This window comes from Saccoglossus kowalevskii, chromosome 2 (genome assembly GCF_978046115.1).
Source record: "Saccoglossus kowalevskii chromosome 2, keSacKowa6.1, whole genome shotgun sequence".
Classification (NCBI taxonomy): domain Eukaryota; kingdom Metazoa; phylum Hemichordata; class Enteropneusta; family Harrimaniidae; genus Saccoglossus; species Saccoglossus kowalevskii.
Window position 1 is genome coordinate 20,472,780 of NC_140642.1, and position 19,314 is coordinate 20,492,093.

At 39.1% G+C, this 19,314-nt stretch overlaps 2 protein-coding genes across 4 annotated transcripts in view; both read right to left on the reverse strand.

Moving 5' to 3' along the window:
• Nucleotides 1–7,544, reverse strand: part of LOC146748264 (uncharacterized) — a 13,966-nt gene extending 6,422 nt beyond the window's left edge. Inside the window, exon 1 of the mRNA XM_085492637.1 lies at nt 7,395–7,544. Within this exon, the coding sequence (XP_085348763.1) occupies nt 7,395–7,544 (150 nt within the window). The remainder of the gene's footprint in view (nt 1–7,394) is intronic.
• LOC102805706 (uncharacterized) lies at nt 7,517–17,734 on the reverse strand. Of its 3 annotated transcripts, none has more exons than XM_085492635.1 (5): nt 15,972–17,734; nt 11,058–11,183; nt 8,315–8,437; nt 7,993–8,115; nt 7,517–7,873 (listed from the first exon to the last, which is right to left on the reverse strand). In XM_085492635.1, exons 1-5 carry the CDS (start codon nt 16,999–17,001, stop codon nt 7,728–7,730), a joined length of 1,548 nt encoding a protein of 515 aa, XP_085348761.1. In that variant the 5' UTR covers nt 17,002–17,734; the 3' UTR covers nt 7,517–7,727. The 3 variants fall into 3 exon arrangements, with proteins under 3 accessions (XP_085348761.1, XP_085348762.1, XP_085348760.1); XM_085492636.1 differs by having other exon boundaries at nt 7,753–7,873; nt 7,969–8,115; XM_085492634.1 differs by lacking the exons at nt 7,517–7,873; nt 7,993–8,115; nt 8,315–8,437; nt 11,058–11,183 and adding an exon at nt 11,616–13,756.
• Between the last annotated feature and the right edge of the window lie 1,580 nt (nt 17,735–19,314).

Below are 19,314 nucleotides of genomic sequence, written 5' to 3' on the forward strand. Positions count from 1 at the left end.
ATACACTGATATTCAGTACAATATCCTGGGATAGCAGTACAAGTACAAATACACTGATATTCAGTACAATATCCTGGGATAGCAATACAGGTACAAATACACTGATATTCAGTACAATATCCTGGGATAGCAGTACAAGTACAAATACACTGGTATTCAGTACAATATCCTGGGATAGCAGTACAGGTACAAATACACTGATATTCAGTACAATATCCTGGGATAGCAAGTTGGACAAATACACTGATATTCAGTACAATATCCTGGGATAGCAGTACAGGTACAAATACACTGATATTCAGTACAATATCCTGGGATAGCAGTACAGGTACAAATACACTGATATTCAGTACAATATCCTGGGATAGCAAGTTGGACAAATACACTGATATTCAGTACAATATCCTGGGATAGCAGTACAAGTACAAATACACTGGTATTCAGTACAATATCCTGGGATAGCAGTACAGGTACAAATACACTGATATTCAGTACAATATCCTGGGATAGCAGTACAAGTACAAATACACTGATATTCAGTACAATATCCTGGGATAGCAGTACAGGGACAAATACACTGATATTCAGTACAATATCCTGGGATAGCAGTACAGGTACAAATACACTGATATTCAGTACAATATCCTGGGATAGCAGTACAAGTACAAATACACTGATATTCAGTACAATATCCTGGGATAGCAATACAGGTACAAATACACTGATATTCAGTACAATATCCTGGGATAGCAGTACAAGTACAAATACACTGGTATTCAGTACAATATCCTGGGATAGCAAGTTGGACAAATACACTGATATTCAGTACAATATCCTGGGATAGCAAGTTGGACAAATACACTGATATTCAGTACAATATCCTGGGATAGCAATACAGGTACAAATACACTGATATTCAGTACAATATCCTGGGATAGCAAGTTGGACAAATACACTGATATTCAGTACAATATCCTGGGATAGCAAGTTGGACAAATACACTGATATTCAGTACAATATCCTGGGATAGCAAGTTGGACAAATACACTGATATTCAGTACAATATCCTGGGATAGCAAGTTGGACAAATACACTGATATTCAGTACAATATCCTGGGATAGCAGTACAGGTACAAATACACTGATATTCAGTACAATATCCTGGGATAGCAAGTTGGACAAATACACTGATATTCAGTACAATATCCTGGGATAGCAAGTTGGACAAATACACTGGTATTCAGTACAATATCTTGGGATAGCAAGTTGGACAAATACACTGGTATTCAGTACAATATCCTGGGATAGCAGTACAGGTACAAATACACTGATATTCAGTACAATATCCTGGGATAGCAGTACAGGTACAAATACACTGATATTCAGTACAATATCCTGGGATAGCAGTACAGGTACAAATACACTGATATTCAGTACAATATCCTGGGATAGCAGTACAAGTACAAATACACTGATATTCAGTACAATATCCTGGGATAGCAATACAGGTACAAATACACTGATATTCAGTACAATATCCTGGGATAGCAGTACAAGTACAAATACACTGGTATTCAGTACAATATCCTGGGATAGCAAGTTGGACAAATACACTGATATTCAGTACAATATCCTGGGATAGCAAGTTGGACAAATACACTGATATTCAGTACAATATCCTGGGATAGCAATACAGGTACAAATACACTGATATTCAGTACAATATCCTGGGATAGCAGTACAAGTACAAATACACTGGTATTCAGTACAATATCCTGGGATAGCAAGTTGGACAAATACACTGATATTCAGTACAATATCCTGGGATAGCAGTACAGGTACAAATACACTGATATTCAGTACAATATCCTGGGATAGCAGTACAGGTACAAATACACTGATATTCAGTACAATATCCTGGGATAGCAGTACAGGTACAAATACACTGATATTCAGTACAATATCCTGGGATAGCAAGTTGGACAAATACACTGGTATTCAGTACAATATCTTGGGATAGCAAGTTGGACAAATACACTGATATTCAGTACAATATCCTGGGATAGCAAGTTGGACAAATACACTGATATTCAGTACAATATCCTGGGATAGCAAGTTGGACAAATACACTGATATTCAGTACAATATCCTGGGATAGCAAGTTGGACAAATACACTGATATTCAGTACAATATCCTGGGATAGCAAGTTGGACAAATACACTGATATTCAGTACAATATCCTGGGATAGCAAGTTGGACAAATACACTGATATTCAGTACAATATCCTGGGATAGCAGTACAGGTACAAATACACTGATATTCAGTACAATATCCTGGGATAGCAAGTTGGACAAATACACTGATATTCAGTACAATATCCTGGGATAGCAAGTTGGACAAATACACTGATATTCAGTACAATATCCTGGGATAGCAAGTTGGACAAATACACTGATATTCAGTACAATATCCTGGGATAGCAGTACAGGTACAAATACACTGATATTCAGTACAATATCCTGGGAGAGCAGTACAGGTACAAATACACTGATATTCAGTACAATATCCTGGGATAGCAAGTTGGACAAATACACTGATATTCAGTACAATATCCTGGGATAGCAGTACAGGTACAAATACACTGATATTCAGTACAATATCCTGGGATAGCAGTACAAGTACAAATACACTGATATTCAGTACAATATCCTGGGATAGCAAGTTGGACAAATACACTGATATTCAGTACAATATCCTGGGATAGCAGTACAGGTACAAATACACTGATATTCAGTACAATATCCTGGGATAGCAGTACAGGTACAAATACACTGATATTCAGTACAATATCCTGGGATAGCAGTACAAGTACAAATACACTGATATTCAGTACAATATCCTGGGATAGCAGTACAGGTACAAATACACTGATATTCAGTACAATATCCTGGGATAGCAAGTTGGACAAATACACTGATATTCAGTACAATATCCTGGGATAGCAAGTTGGACAAATACACTGATATTCAGTACAATATCCTGGGATAGCAGTACAGGTACAAATACACTGATATTCAGTACAATATCCTGGGATAGCAGTACAGGTACAAATACACTGATATTCAGTACAATATCCTGGGATAGCAGTACAGGTACAAATACACTGATATTCAGTACAATATCCTGGGATAGCAGTACAAGTACAAATACACTGATATTCAGTACAATATCCTGGGATAGCAATACAGGTACAAATACACTGATATTCAGTACAATATCCTGGGATAGCAGTACAAGTACAAATACACTGATATTCAGTACAATATCCTGGGATAGCAATACAGGTACAAATACACTGATATTCAGTACAATATCCTGGGATAGCAAGTTGGACAAATACACTGATATTCAGTACAATATCCTGGGATAGCAGTACAGGTACAAATACACTGATATTCAGTACAATATCTTGGGATAGCAGTACAGGTACAAATACACTGATATTCAGTACAATATCCTGGGATAGCAGTACAAGTACAAATACACTGATATTCAGTACAATATCCTGGGATAGCAGTACAAGTACAAATACACTGATATTCAGTACAATATCCTGGGATAGCAAGTTGGACAAATACACTGATATTCAGTACAATATCCTGGGATAGCAGTACAGGTACAAATACACTGATATTCAGTACAATATCTTGGGATAGCAGTACAGGTACAAATACACTGATATTCAGTACAATATCCTGGGATAGCAAGTTGGACAAATACACTGATATTCAGTACAATATCCTGGGATAGCAGTACAGGTACAAATACACTGATATTCAGTACAATATCCTGGGATAGCAGTACAGGTACAAATACACTGATATTCAGTACAATATCTTGGGATAGCAGTACAGGTACAAATACACTGATATTCAGTACAATATCCTGGGATAGCAAGTTGGACAAATACACTGATATTCAGTACAATATCCTGGGATAGCAGTACAGGTACAAATACACTGATATTCAGTACAATATCCTGGGATAGCAGTACAGGTACAAATACACTGATATTCAGTACAATATCTTGGGATAGCAGTACAGGTACAAATACACTGATATTCAGTACAATATCCTGGGATAGCAAGTTGGACAAATACACTGATATTCAGTACAATATCCTGGGATAGCAGTACAGGTACAAATACACTGATATTCAGTACAATATCCTGGGATAGCAAGTTGGACAAATACACTGATATTCAGTACAATATCCTGGGATAGCAAGTTGGACAAATACACTGATATTCAGTACAATATCTTGGGATAGCAGTACAGGTACAAATACACTGATATTCAGTACAATATCTTGGGATAGCAGTACAGGTACAAATACACTGATATTCAGTACAATATCCTGGGATAGCAAGTTGGACAAATACACTGATATTCAGTACAATATCCTGGGATAGCAGTACAGGTACAAATACACTGATATTCAGTACAATATCTTGGGATAGCAGTACAGGTACAAATACACTGATATTCAGTACAATATCTTGGGATAGCAGTACAGGTACAAATACACTGATATTCAGTACAATATCCTGGGATAGCAAGTTGGACAAATACACTGATATTCAGTACAATATCCTGGGATAGCAGTACAAGTACAAATACACTGATATTCAGTACAATATCCTGGGATAGCAAGTTGGACAAATACACTGATATTCAGTACAATATCCTGGGATAGCAAGTTGGACAAATACACTGATATTCAGTACAATATCCTGGGATAGCAGTACAGGTACAAATACACTGATATTCAGTACAATATCCTGGGATAGCAGTACAGGTACAAATACACTGATATTCAGTACAATATCCTGGGATAGCAAGTTGGACAAATACACTGATATTCAGTACAATATCCTGGGATAGCAAGTTGGACAAATACACTGATATTCAGTACAATATCCTGGGATAGCAGTACAGGTACAAATACACTGATATTCAGTACAATATCCTGGGATAGCAGTACAGGTACAAATACACTGATATTCAGTACAATATCCTGGGATAGCAGTACAGGTACAAATACACTGATATTCAGTACAATATCCTGGGATAGCAGTACAAGTACAAATACACTGATATTCAGTACAATATCCTGGGATAGCAGTACAGGTACAAATACACTGATATTCAGTACAATATCCTGGGATAGCAAGTTGGACAAATACACTGATATTCAGTACAATATCCTGGGATAGCAAGTTGGACAAATACACTGATATTCAGTACAATATCCTGGGATAGCAAGTTGGACAAATACACTGATATTCAGTACAATATCCTGGGATAGCAGTACAGGTACAAATACACTGATATTCAGTACAATATCCTGGGATAGCAGTACAGGTACAAATACACTGATATTCAGTACAATATCCTGGGATAGCAAGTTGGACAAATACACTGATATTCAGTACAATATCCTGGGATAGCAAGTTGGACAAATACACTGATATTCAGTACAATATCCTGGGATAGCAGTACAGGTACAAATACACTGATATTCAGTACAATATCCTGGGATAGCAGTACAGGTACAAATACACTGATATTCAGTACAATATCCTGGGATAGCAGTACAGGTACAAATACACTGATATTCAGTACAATATCCTGGGATAGCAGTACAAGTACAAATACACTGATATTCAGTACAATATCCTGGGATAGCAGTACAGGTACAAATACACTGATATTCAGTACAATATCCTGGGATAGCAAGTTGGACAAATACACTGATATTCAGTACAATATCCTGGGATAGCAAGTTGGACAAATACACTGATATTCAGTACAATATCCTGGGATAGCAAGTTGGACAAATACACTGATATTCAGTACAATATCCTGGGATAGCAGTACAGGTACAAATACACTGATATTCAGTACAATATCCTGGGATAGCAGTACAGGTACAAATACACTGATATTCAGTACAATATCCTGGGATAGCAGTACAAGTACCTCCATTCTGACACAAATTGTCATCACATGCATCCAATACTGAAAGATATTAAGTATTAGCAATTATTATTATTAATTAATTAGCAATTAAGTCCAATATAACATCACGAAGACTTGATTTATCATATTATGCTACAGCTACGTCTTTAGTGAACCTAGCATCAGTCATTCACTATTTAAAAGGCATATACAAAATTATATACCGGTATAATGCAAATCAATGTCTATAACGCTAAGATATAACCTGATGTGTTATAACGCTAAGATATACATGTAACCAGATGTGTTATAAATTGGACCACCTGATTTTTGTTCGAAGATAATTTATTATCCTCCTCAGGCAATTCAACCATTTGGTACAAAATCTAGTTTCTTAAAACTAGTTGCATCTTCGACTCTTTCTGTGTTTTGCTTCCACGATGTTTAAAATAACAAAACATACCTCCATGGTCATCTTTTATGACAGGCCTTGCTTTTTGACAATGGCCATGTTTGCTAAAATGTCTCTCCTGTTACAAGAGTAATTTAAATCTCTTCAAAATAGTATGAGTTGGCAGATCTTTATTTGGGCGAGTGATCATTTGCCCTAGAATGTAAAATATGAATTATATATTTTATATTATATATGATCAAAATAGTTTGTTTATGATCCAATTTAATAATTAATAGAAAGACATTTTTTCACACTGATTAATTTAAAATTACTGTCTTGTTAGAGAAAATTAATTGTTGCTACCTATTTTCTTCAATAGTTATATTTAAAGCACCATGCAGGCGTTTGGACACAACCAAAATCATTGTTCATGTTTAGTTTTTAGTGACTGTGTGAAAGATGAAAAATGTAGATTATAATTAAATATTAGGAAAGTATTAAACAAGATAACATGCTTTACTCGCTGAATGAAGACAACTTTCTTAAACAAAAACAGTATGGCCACCAGTCAGCCATTTTGAATCAAATCACAAAGCAAATTGACATGTGGGGTTCATGCCTGAGAAGCAGTTGATGACAAGCTCAGATGATAATTTTTATTGTATTTTTGGACTAAAGCCCACCAGTTGTTCAAACATCAAGAGAATGCAAAAAAATAATCAACATTTCATGCATATGTTTTCCATTATGACTTATCTTTGATTCCACTTTGAAAAAATTGGTTCTGGCATATCCAAGGAATGATGACGGATGGTCAAACAAAGCCAAAAATTTAATTCCCTGTTCTCAACTTCATCTGACGGTGGTTAATAAACAATAGTTCATGGGTTTTGTACATCAGATGTGAAACCCATATCAAACAAAACATGTTAGATATATGTAGCAACACAATGCACCAATTATCCTATAATACTTACATGCGATGGAACAATATACACCAGTATAACATCCAGTACATGCACAGGTATAGGAATTACAAACTCCAACAACAGCCTGACATATTCCACCATTCTGACACAAATGATTCGCACATGGATCATGAACTGAAACAAAAAATTTTTATTCATAGCACAATTATTTGATTTTCAATTAAAATTAAATTACCTAATTGTTATATGACAACTCCAGCCAACATCATTCTCAGCAATCAACATGTCTTTAACATGCTGGAATAATACAAATCAGTTGAAGAAAGGCTTAAAATTGGTAAGATATTAGTTGAAAAGACACACACAATTTTTATATTTACATTATGAAATATAGTGATATTTACATGTTTCACAAAGTTGCCCAGTATAACATCCAGTACAAATACACTCATAGACGATACAAGATCCTGGGATAGCAACACAATTACCACCATTCTGACATGGATTGTTGTCACATGCATTCAACACTAAAAGAAAATAAATTTAAAATACCATAAATCAATCGCTATTTGAAAGGACTAGCAAAACTTTATATACTATAAAGTAAAATTTTTATATTTACATTATGAAATAGAGTGATATTTACATGTCTCACAAAATTGCCCAGTATAACATCCAGTACAAATACACTCATAGTCGATACAAGATCCTGGAATAGCAAAACAATTACCACCATTCTGACATGGATTGTTGCCACATGGATCCATCACTGAAAGATATTAAAGTTTTTTTTAGCAATTACCGGTATAAATTCCAAATAAGCATCATGAAAATTTGATTTATCATATTGGTTTCAGATGTTTAATTGAAAATACCATAAATAAACCACTATTTCAAAGGACTACAAAACTTTATATACTATAAAGTTAATTTTTTATATCCACAATATGAAATAAAGTGATATTTACATGTTTCACAAAATTGTCCAGTATAACACTCAGTACATGTACAGTTGTAGTCAGTACAAGATCCGGAGATAGCAATACACAGCCCACCGTTCTGACACTGAGCACTCTGGCATGGATCCGAAACTGTGAAATAAAAAACAATTAATGCAATTACAAATGCAACAATTAATGCTATCAGGTATATATGAACAATTGAAAATAATACCAGAATCAAAAGTCAGATTAACAAGCCATGCATGGCACAGTCCCCGTTAGTTATCGAATTTAAGATATATAGTTTTGTTTATAGTAATATAGCTGGAATATAAACATGTCAGGAATATGATTATGATGATTGTTTAACATTTAAATGATTGACATTTGTATCTGATCGTCAAACTAGTATTGATAGATATTGCTCTGGAACAGCATTAATTAAAACAAAATCAGCCATTTTGAATACAATGATTTTTAGAACAAAAAAGGCCGCCATTCGGCCATCTTGAATCAGATCATGAAACAAATTGATGTGCATATGTATAATATCATGTATGATATATGTATATGTGAAGTTTGATTGTGATTGGTCCAGGCATTTCTAAGATACAGGTCCGGACGCACACACACACATGCACAGACGCATGGAGGTCAAAACATAAGTCCTCGTTTTCGGACTGCGTTCGAATGGGGACTAATAATCAGACTGTACAATCCAAGCTGATATGACACACCATTGTCGCACAAAAATTCGCTGTGAAGCAACTTGTGCTAAAATCATAATTAATATTATAGTGATTTGAAAAACATCTTACTATAGTTATGGAATTTGTAATTTTACAAAATAATACTTGTTTGTCTATCACATGTGCCATGATGGACAATCTAGGTATAAAGTTTGAAGTAAATTGCTCAAAGCATGTACAAGATGTCTGGAATAGAATATATCAAAAGCAAAATGGCCACCATGCAGTTGCCATCTTGAATTTAATAGTAAATCCTTTCATCAAGTTTGAAGAAAATTGGATAACACATGCCTGAAGTCTTATTCCGGACATGTCAAAATACCGGTTTTTAGTGTTTTTTTAACCACTAACTAAAATTGTCAATGGTCTGAAAAATAATAGATATGGCTCAGTATACCAACAGGTGTTACCCATATTTTAAGTTATAGCAATTCCAGGCACTGATTTGACACTGAAGTAGTGCTAGATGTTGATAACTAACTACACTAGGTTACACACTTTGTTTTCACATTTACAGAAGTTTTTACAAATAATGCAGACAGCATGTCGGCAATTTGAAGTGCACCGGAAGAAAGCTTCGCTCATAAAAGTGGTGGTATACTATATTTGTTTTGAATTTCTCCTCCAATAAACGATTGAGGCTCTCAACTTAGTTTCATACTTCAATTTGCGTCACATGTTATTTCAGTGAGAGGGGCGCATAAAGTAAAGAACGTTAGTTATTTTACAGAACCAGCTGACCGACTGATCATGGCAGAATTATTGATCAAAGTGCATTATTCCTACTATGGGAATATCAGTATCACGCCGATGTATATAACTGAAAGCTGCAACAAATGTCCTATGAAGACTTCGTCCAGTATATCAATAATGAAATTGAATCCATAAGTAGAAAGGATGTTATTCGATTATTGGTTCTCGACGATGAGAACCAAAAGGTTGATGTGCCACCAAATAATTACTTTAAAAAGCTTATCACTGGCAACACACAATGACAGGTCCGGGGAGGGTTGCTGCCATACATACACCGTCTTCAAGTAGTTTTTGTCGAATTTCCCGTTCGTAAATGCGCGGTCTCAATGTTTTATAATATTTGTCAGTTAGTTTTTAGTCGCGGATTGGTCGCTCTTACGCTTTCCTAGCAGGATACTCTGGGTGGTAACAAATCGTTTGACGATATTATAAGCTGTCTGCTTTGAAACACCATTTTGATCTCCAATCTCAGCAAATGACAGTCCACGAAAATACAAATCGACAACTCTTGTTCTCACTTCAACTGATTTTTTGACTCCTTGCTTCTCCATCGTTGTGCTTAAACAACTTAGACAAATGCAGATTTGTAGACACGTAATCAACACGATAACCGACCAAAAGTGAATGAAAGACAGACGCGCCTAAAGTCTAGGTGTACCCGACTTTGTAGCAAAAATAGAAAACATTGTGAGCAATATCTGTCAATCATTCCTCTGATTTACAGCCGATGTTTATATTCTTTCCTCTGATTTGCAGCCGATGTTTATATTTATAGTTACAACTTATGTAAATTTGAAAACAAAGTGTGTAACCTATTGTAGAATGTTATCTATGTCTAGCACTACTTCAGTGTCAAATCAGTGCCTGGAATTGCTGTAAAACATAATTGGCCAACACTCAAGTATTAGTTAGATTTCTTCTGTTATTGTTGGTTTTTTTAATATGCCTGCTGAAGCTTGCTGTTTTTTCCATTCTGATGATGATGATTTTGACTAGGAGGCTTCTATCAGGCAATGTGTGCTAATCATGTAATGATCTTGAGATGCAAAGAGATAACCAGTTTGCAGCTTAGCTGGCAATGGTGGCGACAGTAAGTATCAATAAACAAACAACGAACACCAGTACACATTTAATTGGTCTACATACTGTTGTACTGTCTTATATGTAGCTATGAATATAATTAAATCCACATCAAACACATGTGATCACAATGACCACTATAATAACAATACAAAAAAACAAAATTATAAAATGCATTTTATATCTACCTTGACATTGACAAGATATAACTCCATCACCAGTGAATCCATCATTACAAAAACAATTAAAAGAACCATTGGTGTTTACACATGTAGCATCAACATGGCACACTTTCTCTAGACATTCATTAATATCTGAGGAAGTAAAACAAGTCAATTTTGTTATCGTTAGCAAATAAACCCACAACATTTTTTGGGCTCAAAACTCGTATACCTAATATTGCGAAATTATGTCCACTGAACCAAAAAAATCACAGGAAAATAGATTTAGAACATTAGAGAATAGCTTGAATCACATAATATATTGTGATGTCATACAATACTGTAAAATGACTAATTTTCACTGGGTTTAAATTTCACTGATTTACCATTTCAGGCATATTTAGTGGGTTTTAAATTCACGGTTTCGTCATTTAGATAATGTGTTCTATGCTAAATTTTAAATATTCACTGTGTTTTAATTTAGCGCATTTCTCCAGTCAGCGAAATAAGCTAATTTAAAACCCAGTGAATAATTACCCCCTTTACAGTATATTAATGCTTCAATAAATGACACAAGACACAAGGTTTTGGCAAAAGTGGAAGGGGGAGCGAATTGCAGACGCAGGCGTCGCAGCGAACAGCTCCATGATGCGACTCGCCTGTGAATTGCATCATGACGCCGAGCGCGTGGTACCTGGTTGCAACCTTCCACCAGCAGAGACTGTACAGGCGGGCGTCATGGCTGGCGTCCCCCTGGCGGGAGCCTGCAGATAGACTCACAACCCCAGGGGGATGGACAGCGTGGGTACCCGTGTAAAGTCTGCTTGGTCTGTGGTGGAAACCCCCTTTCCTGTTTATTGCTAAGGTTGTTCATGAGCAGATAAACATGAGTTACACTTGAGTGAGATCGGTAATGGTATAGAAATTGGTATATAGAGACCTTGCATGAATGGGTGGGTGGGAGGTCTGCTGAGACGATGTGTATCGTACGATGCGGCAAAATGAACTGATGCTTGAAAAGGATGCGAGCACGGATAAGCGAATGAACAGTCTGGTGTTAATTAATGTAAATCCGACTGAAGGACGAAATGTGAGCAAATATTGCATGAAGTACAATGTGGCATGGGAGGTGTCAAAATATGAAAGGGGGATGTCAGCTTGGTCAATGCATGTCATAATTGAGCATTAACACAGATTATAAATTATATTCATAATCATACTATTAATGCTTCAATAAATGACACAAGACACAAGGTTTTGGCAAAAGTGGAAGGGGGAGCGAATTGCAGACGCAGGCGTCGCAGCGAACAGCTCCATGATGCGACTCGCCTGTGAATTGCATCATGACGCCGAGCGCGTGGTACCTGGTTGCAACCTTCCACCAGCAGAGACTGTACAGGCGGGCGTCATGGCTGGCGTCCCCCTGGCGGGAGCCTGCAGATAGACTCACAACCCCAGGGGGATGGACAGCGTGGGTACCCGTGTAAAGTCTGCTTGGTCTGTGGTGGAAACCCCCAAATTTAAAGGCAGGATGATGTGTTACAAAGTCTATCGCGATAGGATAAAACAAAGCATGGTTAGACCGATGAAACATTAAACTAAATACACTGCAAATACATGTAACGAAAACGAAATGAAATCTCAAGACAAATGTCGAAATTACAGTTAAGGAAGAGCAAGTGACAAGTGACCCGGAACTGAGCGGATGATGCTGGGGGGTGTGCGAATGTACGTCTGGTAGGCGTCGCTGCGCCACCTGCCCAGTGCCTTGATCAACCAGTCCGGAAGATTTGCGTCGGCAGCTGTCGTGGCTGCACCACTGCGGAAACTGTGAGTAGTGTAACGGTTAACATCTGGTACAGATGCGCGAGTGAGAAGGTCTCGAATGTGGTTGCTAACAGCTTGCCGCGTGAGGAAATTACTGTTGGCGAACTGGAATGCGGGTAGGTGAGCGACGGAACTATGTAGTGCTTTGTACGCCTGGTATGCCTGCACGGTGCAGACCGATGACTGTGAGGGTGCGATGATGATGTTACATCCCCGGCGGAATGGGTCTGTCTTAGACGCCTTGAGCGCAATGACGAGGTCTGTGTTGCATGTGATGTCTGCCGTCAGTAAAGTGCGTTGTGGATTGAAGGTCATTGACGTGGGTGCGACAAATTCGCTGACTCTCAAGAAGCCGAAGAACGCCAGTGTAAAGGCAGACCACAACATAGCTTTGTCATGGTCACAAATAGTGGGATGGTTTGCGACGGTGTTCTTAAGCATTCGCATTAGTGCAATGGTGATTGGGAGTTTTACACGATTTGGCACGCCGTGATGTCTTTTAATGCCTTGCATAGTGAAGTGAAGCAGGAGGTCGTCGCGTATTGATGAGGTGAAGCCAGCTTCGATGTGTGCACGGATGATAGCTGCGAGGTAAACTTTTAGCGTGCCATAGGTAAGTGACGATGTTGCGAGATGTGTCATAAACAGAATCGTTGAGCGTTGCGTTAGTGGATAAGGATTCATTCCATACATGCGACAGAAGAGAAGATAGCGAGTTTGTCCCGCATGATATGTCCGTCGTGTACCTGGTGCAATGCTCAGGTTGATGTAGTGGCAGGCTTGTTGTGTGAGGTTGACGGGACTACGTCGCACATCGGAGCCGTTAAGAGGGTGCACAGGTCCGGAGTTTTGGTTGGGACCCTGTCTGCCTGAGGTGCCAGTCGTTGAAACCGCAATATCTGTTGGCGAGAGAGAGAGTCAGCGATATCGTTATTAAACCCTGAGATATGTGAGATCATGACGTGAAAGTTATTAGATGCTGCAGTGAAGAACAGCAGTCGGAGAAGTTGCATCATCCGTGGACATGATGAGGAGCCTTTTTTCCATATTTGGACAACTGATATGTTATCGCAGTGAAACCGTATTCGAAGACCATACCACAAGTGGCCCCAAATTAAGGAAGAGAGTAGAATTGGTAGAAGTTCCTTCCAGGCAATAGAGTATAAAGGGTCATTTGTAATGAATGTAGGCCAGGTGTTTGCGAACCAATGACCCTTGTAGAATGCCCCGTAGCCAAGTGTTGCTGAGGCGTCTGTAAACAGTTCGAATTCTGGGGACGGTATCCAGTTTGGGTTGAGGAGGGATGCTGTGCCGTTCCAAGATGGCAAGAAGTCACACCACCATTGAACGTCGTGCCAGAATTCGTCAGTGAGTGTTATGACTTGAGAAAGACTGGTGGCTGTCATGCTGATATCAATCATGCGCCTCAGGAAGATGCGGCCGGCTGGTATGCACTTACATGCGAAACTGAGGCATCCAATGAGGGAGAGCAATTCACGTTTCGAGCATGTATGGCGGGTCAACCAGCTTGGCAGCTTGACAAGTAGATCCGCAAGCTTGTCCTTAGGTAGTCTAATAACCATGTTGACAGTGTCAAGCTCCACCCCTAGAAAGGTGATGACAGAGCAGGGACCCTCAACCTTTTCTGTAGCAATGGGTACCCCCAAGTGGTGACAACTTTGCAGCATAACATCCATATTGTGCTGGCAGGCGTTAGTGTTTGCCGGTCCAACTGTCAGGAAATCGTCTAGGTAGTGTAGAAAATCCGTATTCCTTGCGCGATGACTAACGATCCAGTGAATGGCATCAGCAATGCGGTTGAAGAGGTATGGTGCTGAGCGAAGCCCAAATGGCAGCACACGGTCGAAGAAATAGCATCCTTCCCAAAAAAACCGAGCAGGTGCCAGTCTTCCTTCCGAACTGGGCATAAGCGAAATGCGTGTTTAACATCGATTTTTGCGAGTAAGGAGCCATGGCCATGCTTGTGAATGAAGGCTACAGCATCATCGATGCGTGAGTAGACCAATGAATGATCTTCTTTTGAGATATTGTCATTGACGCTGTCAAGTGTAGGTTGGGAGAGATCCATGATAATGCGAAAACCCCCACTTTTCTTAGGCCGTAGGCCAAGAGAATTACAGACAAAGTTTTTGAGGGGAGGACGTTTAAATGGTCCGATAGTGTGACCAAATTTGAGTTCTTTTTGGATTGATTCTGTGATGATAGAGGGGTTGATGCGAGCGGACTTGGCGTTGCGTGTAGATCTTGGGTAGTGCTTGCCGCGAAATCCAAGGTTAGCCCCATGAGAAATGTCAAATAAAATGGCTGCTACATGTACGAATGATTTGTCCGGGTGTTCGTGCAGTTCTTGCGCAAAGGAATCGAGCTTAAGAGGTGTGCTTGGGTGCATATTTTCGACCACGTGAGCTGGCATGATCATTGGCGTGAAAGGGTCGTGGTGTGTAGCCACGAAAAAGCTGGTTTTTCGTCTCGGTATCGCGGTGGCTAGTGGCAGTGTGGCCTGCAGAGTGGCAAGACGAACAAATGTGGAGACGATTATACCGGCATGGAGTTTCGCAGCGATCTTGATTGAAATTACGGCACACTGTATTGTTATAATTGTCAGCAGATTCGTTCACCCATGTATAAGGATTCCTGCTTCGTTGGCATTCCTGTTTGGTATGACCTTTCTGATGACAGTCAGGACATGTTGGAATGAGCAGATGGAGTTTTTGTTGACAGAATTTGTAGTCAAGTTGGTTGTTAGGCAAACTCCAGTTCCGTAGGCCAGGGTAACGTGAGTAATCTAGACGGAATTCTTTGTCATAGGTGACCCATGCTTCTGGCTTGAACTCAAGAGCTCGGCTGGCGATGTGACGCTGGTAATTGAATAAATGTACAGCCTCATGGGGAAATAATGTGCCCTATAGGCAGCAAATGTTGACCAACATTCCAGCCAGTTTGCTAAATCGCGAATTTCATTCTTTTTTGCATGTTTTGAGAGAACAGCGACTGAGGGATCGTCAGAGTCCAAAGCCACTCGGGTGTTTGAGATCTGGGTGGCATTTGGTTTTCTTGAGTCAGGGTGTAAATCGGACAAATCAACAAACTTACCCCGGTTTGCTAGTTGATTGAGTATTTGCTGGTCGACGTATGGTAAAAACAAGTCTGCAGGTGGGATGATAGGAGGAACTGCAATGCTGGCATTGTTCATCATCGGCATCGCCTGTGTCGCAGTGTTGATACCGGAAGCGGAAGTGAGAATGCCCTCACCGGCGAAACGTTGTATGGGAGCGGCCATGTTGGTTGCGTTGAAATGACCCCCGGTAGCAAAACTTTGTTGACTAGGATTAGCGTGAGCTAGCGATGCTTGGCTTGTAGTAGCTGGAAGTTGTTGAAACATCGAATTGTCTTGATGAGCGGTATTAATGTGTACGATCGCATTATGTTGACTAGCTATTGGCAAGGTAATCGGAAGGCTGTTATTTGTGAGAGAGTCAGTTGGCGTCGAACTTGATGGCGTTGTTTGGCTTGGGTCGCGTGATGACACGAGGCTTGCCGACAGTTGTGGAGCAGCCGGCGGTTGCGAAATATTATTCGGCTGCGTTTGACAGTTTCCTTGCTGTTGTAGGCTACGAACGAGATCTGCGAGTTCGCTTCTGCTAACTGTGATGACATCGCTGGGGAAATTCGTGGACTGTAGTACAGTGGGATCTCCATTGTGTGCTGACGATTCTTGCGGAGGTGAGTCAGTTACGTCTATGGTCGCAACATTTTGGAAGCGAGCTGGAGTACGACGATTTCGTTGAGACTTGCGACCGCCACGGCTGGTGTTAGATCTTCCGCGTCCTCGAGGCATGTTGGAACTGGATGTTGTGAAGAAAAACTGGTATTTGTGACAAAATGAATGGCTGAGATGCTTTAGCAAGGAATTCTGCTGAGACGATGTGTATCGTACGATGCGGCAAAATGAACTGATGCTTGAAAAGGATGCGAGCACGGATAAGCGAATGAACAGTCTGGTGTTAATTAATGTAAATCCGACTGAAGGACGAAATGTGAGCAAATATTGCATGAAGTACAATGTGGCATGGGAGGTGTCAAAATATGAAAGGGGGATGTCAGCTTGGTCAATGCATGTCATAATTGAGCATTAACACAGATTATAAATTATATTCATAATCATACTATAAAAGCACTGATGTGATTAATCAGAAAACAAGAGTATATAATCCAAGAGCACCAATTGGTATTGATTAGACAAAGTTGGATTGACATGTGGAACTCATACAGAATGATATTTGCCTGCATATCAACCTTAAAAGTTGTGATTTAACAAGTTGATTGACATATTACCTTCACTGCAATTTGTTCCCATCCATCCAGTATCACATACACAGACATAACCAAATCTACGATCATAACATTCCCCATAGCTACATGGCTATGTTGAACATTCTGAAAATTATTGATCTTCTTATTATTACCTTATACATAATTATTTTTTAATGACTTTAAAACGTGCTATTCTTGTCCGATAATTATTGGTTGTAGTTTCAAAATGAATACCCACAAAAAATCAGAATTTCTTGTAAATAATTACTTTAGGAATGCAAATATTTCGCATAAATCATTTGGAAACAAGTAATTGCATCCCTGTGAGTTATCAAGTTCAAAGAAAATACAAGTCATTGAAAATGACACAGTCCCCGTTAAGTTCTCTTTGTGCTCGTCATATTAAAGCGAAGGGGTTGTCGCGAGCGTGTCCTTGAAACTTGAGTTCCAAGTGGCGTATACAACAGATTGTTTATTTACATCAAAACACTTGTTTCGTGTCATAGTAATATAGCCAAAATAAAAACAGCTGTTATTCAGCCATCTTTGATCTGATTATGAAACACACTGATATGTATGATGTATGTGCCAAATACGAATGAAAATGGTACATAAATTGTAGAAATATAGTAGTAAGGCCAAAAAGTCAGATGGCTGTCAATCGGCCATCCTTGACCAGATTTTGAAACAAATTGTCATGGACATGCATCCTAACATGTATAAAGTACATGTATGTGCCAAATTTGAATGAAAACTGACAGAGCACGTCCAAGATACCGCATAAAAAAACAAAAACAAGATGCCTGCCAGTCGACCATCTTTGATCCAATTGCGAAATAAATCGTCATGGACATGTATCCTAACATGTATAATCTATGTACCAAGTTTGAATGACAACTGACAAAGCATGTCCAAAATACAACATTTTCAAAAAACAAGATGGCTGCCAGTCAGCCATTTTGAATTGAATCGCTAAACCACTACATGTGTATATGTCCCACATAAGGTACTAGGCACATGCAAAGAATGAACGGAATCGGTCCACAGGATTCTGAAATATGACGTTGGATAGACTGACGCACGGACAGACGGACACACGGACGGACGAACGGACAGACTCAGGAACTCACAGACGGTCGGGGACATGTATCCTAACATGTATGATCTATGTACTAAATTTGAATGAAAACTGACAAAGCATGTCCAAAATACGACATTTTCAAAAAAACAAGATGGCTGCCAGTCGGCCATCTTTGATCCAATTGTGAAATAAATCGTCATGGACATGTATCCTAACATTTATAATCTATGTACCAAGTTTGAATGAAAACTGACAAAGCATGTCCAAAATACAACATTTTCAAAAAACAAGATGGCTGCCAGTCGGCCATTTTGAATGGAATCGCTAAACCACTGCATGTGCATATGTCCCACATAGGGTACTAGGCACATGCAAAGAATGAACGGAATCGGTCCACAGGATTCTGAAATATGACGTTGGATAGACTGACGCACGGACAGACGGACACACGGACACACGGACGGACAGACTCAGGAACTCACGGACGGTCGGGGACATGCATCCTAACATGTATGATCCATGTACTAGATTTGAATGAAAACTGACAAAGCATGTCCAAAATACAACATTTTCAAAAAACAAGATGGCTGCCAGTCGGCCATTTTGAATGGAATCGCTAAACCACTGTATGTGCATATGTCCCACATAAGGTGCGAGGCACATGCAAAGAATGAACGGAATCGGTCCACAGGATTCTGAAATATGACATTTGATAGACTGACGCACAGACAGACGGACACACGGACGGTCGGACGGACAGACTCAGGAACTCACAGACGGTCGGGGACATGTATCCTAACATGTATGATCTATGTACTAAATTTGAATGAAAACTGACAAAGCATGTCCAAAATACGACATTTTCAAAAAACAAGATGCCTGCCAGTCGACCATCTTTGATCCAATTGCGAAATAAATCGTCATGGACATGTATCCTAACATGTATAATCTATGTACCAAGTTTGAATGACAACTGACAAAGCATGTCCAAAATACAACATTTTCAAAAAACAAGATGGCTGCCAGTCAGCCATTTTGAAT

Coding starts and splice junctions, on each gene's coding strand:
- LOC102805706 (XM_085492634.1), bottom strand. CDS start 17,001: ATGACATGCATTGACCAAGCTGACATCCCCCTTTCATATTTTGACACC. Junction 13,757..15,971: donor CAATCAACTAGCAAACCGGG/GTAAGTTTGTTG, acceptor TCTCGCCAACAG/ATATTGCGGTTTCAACGACT.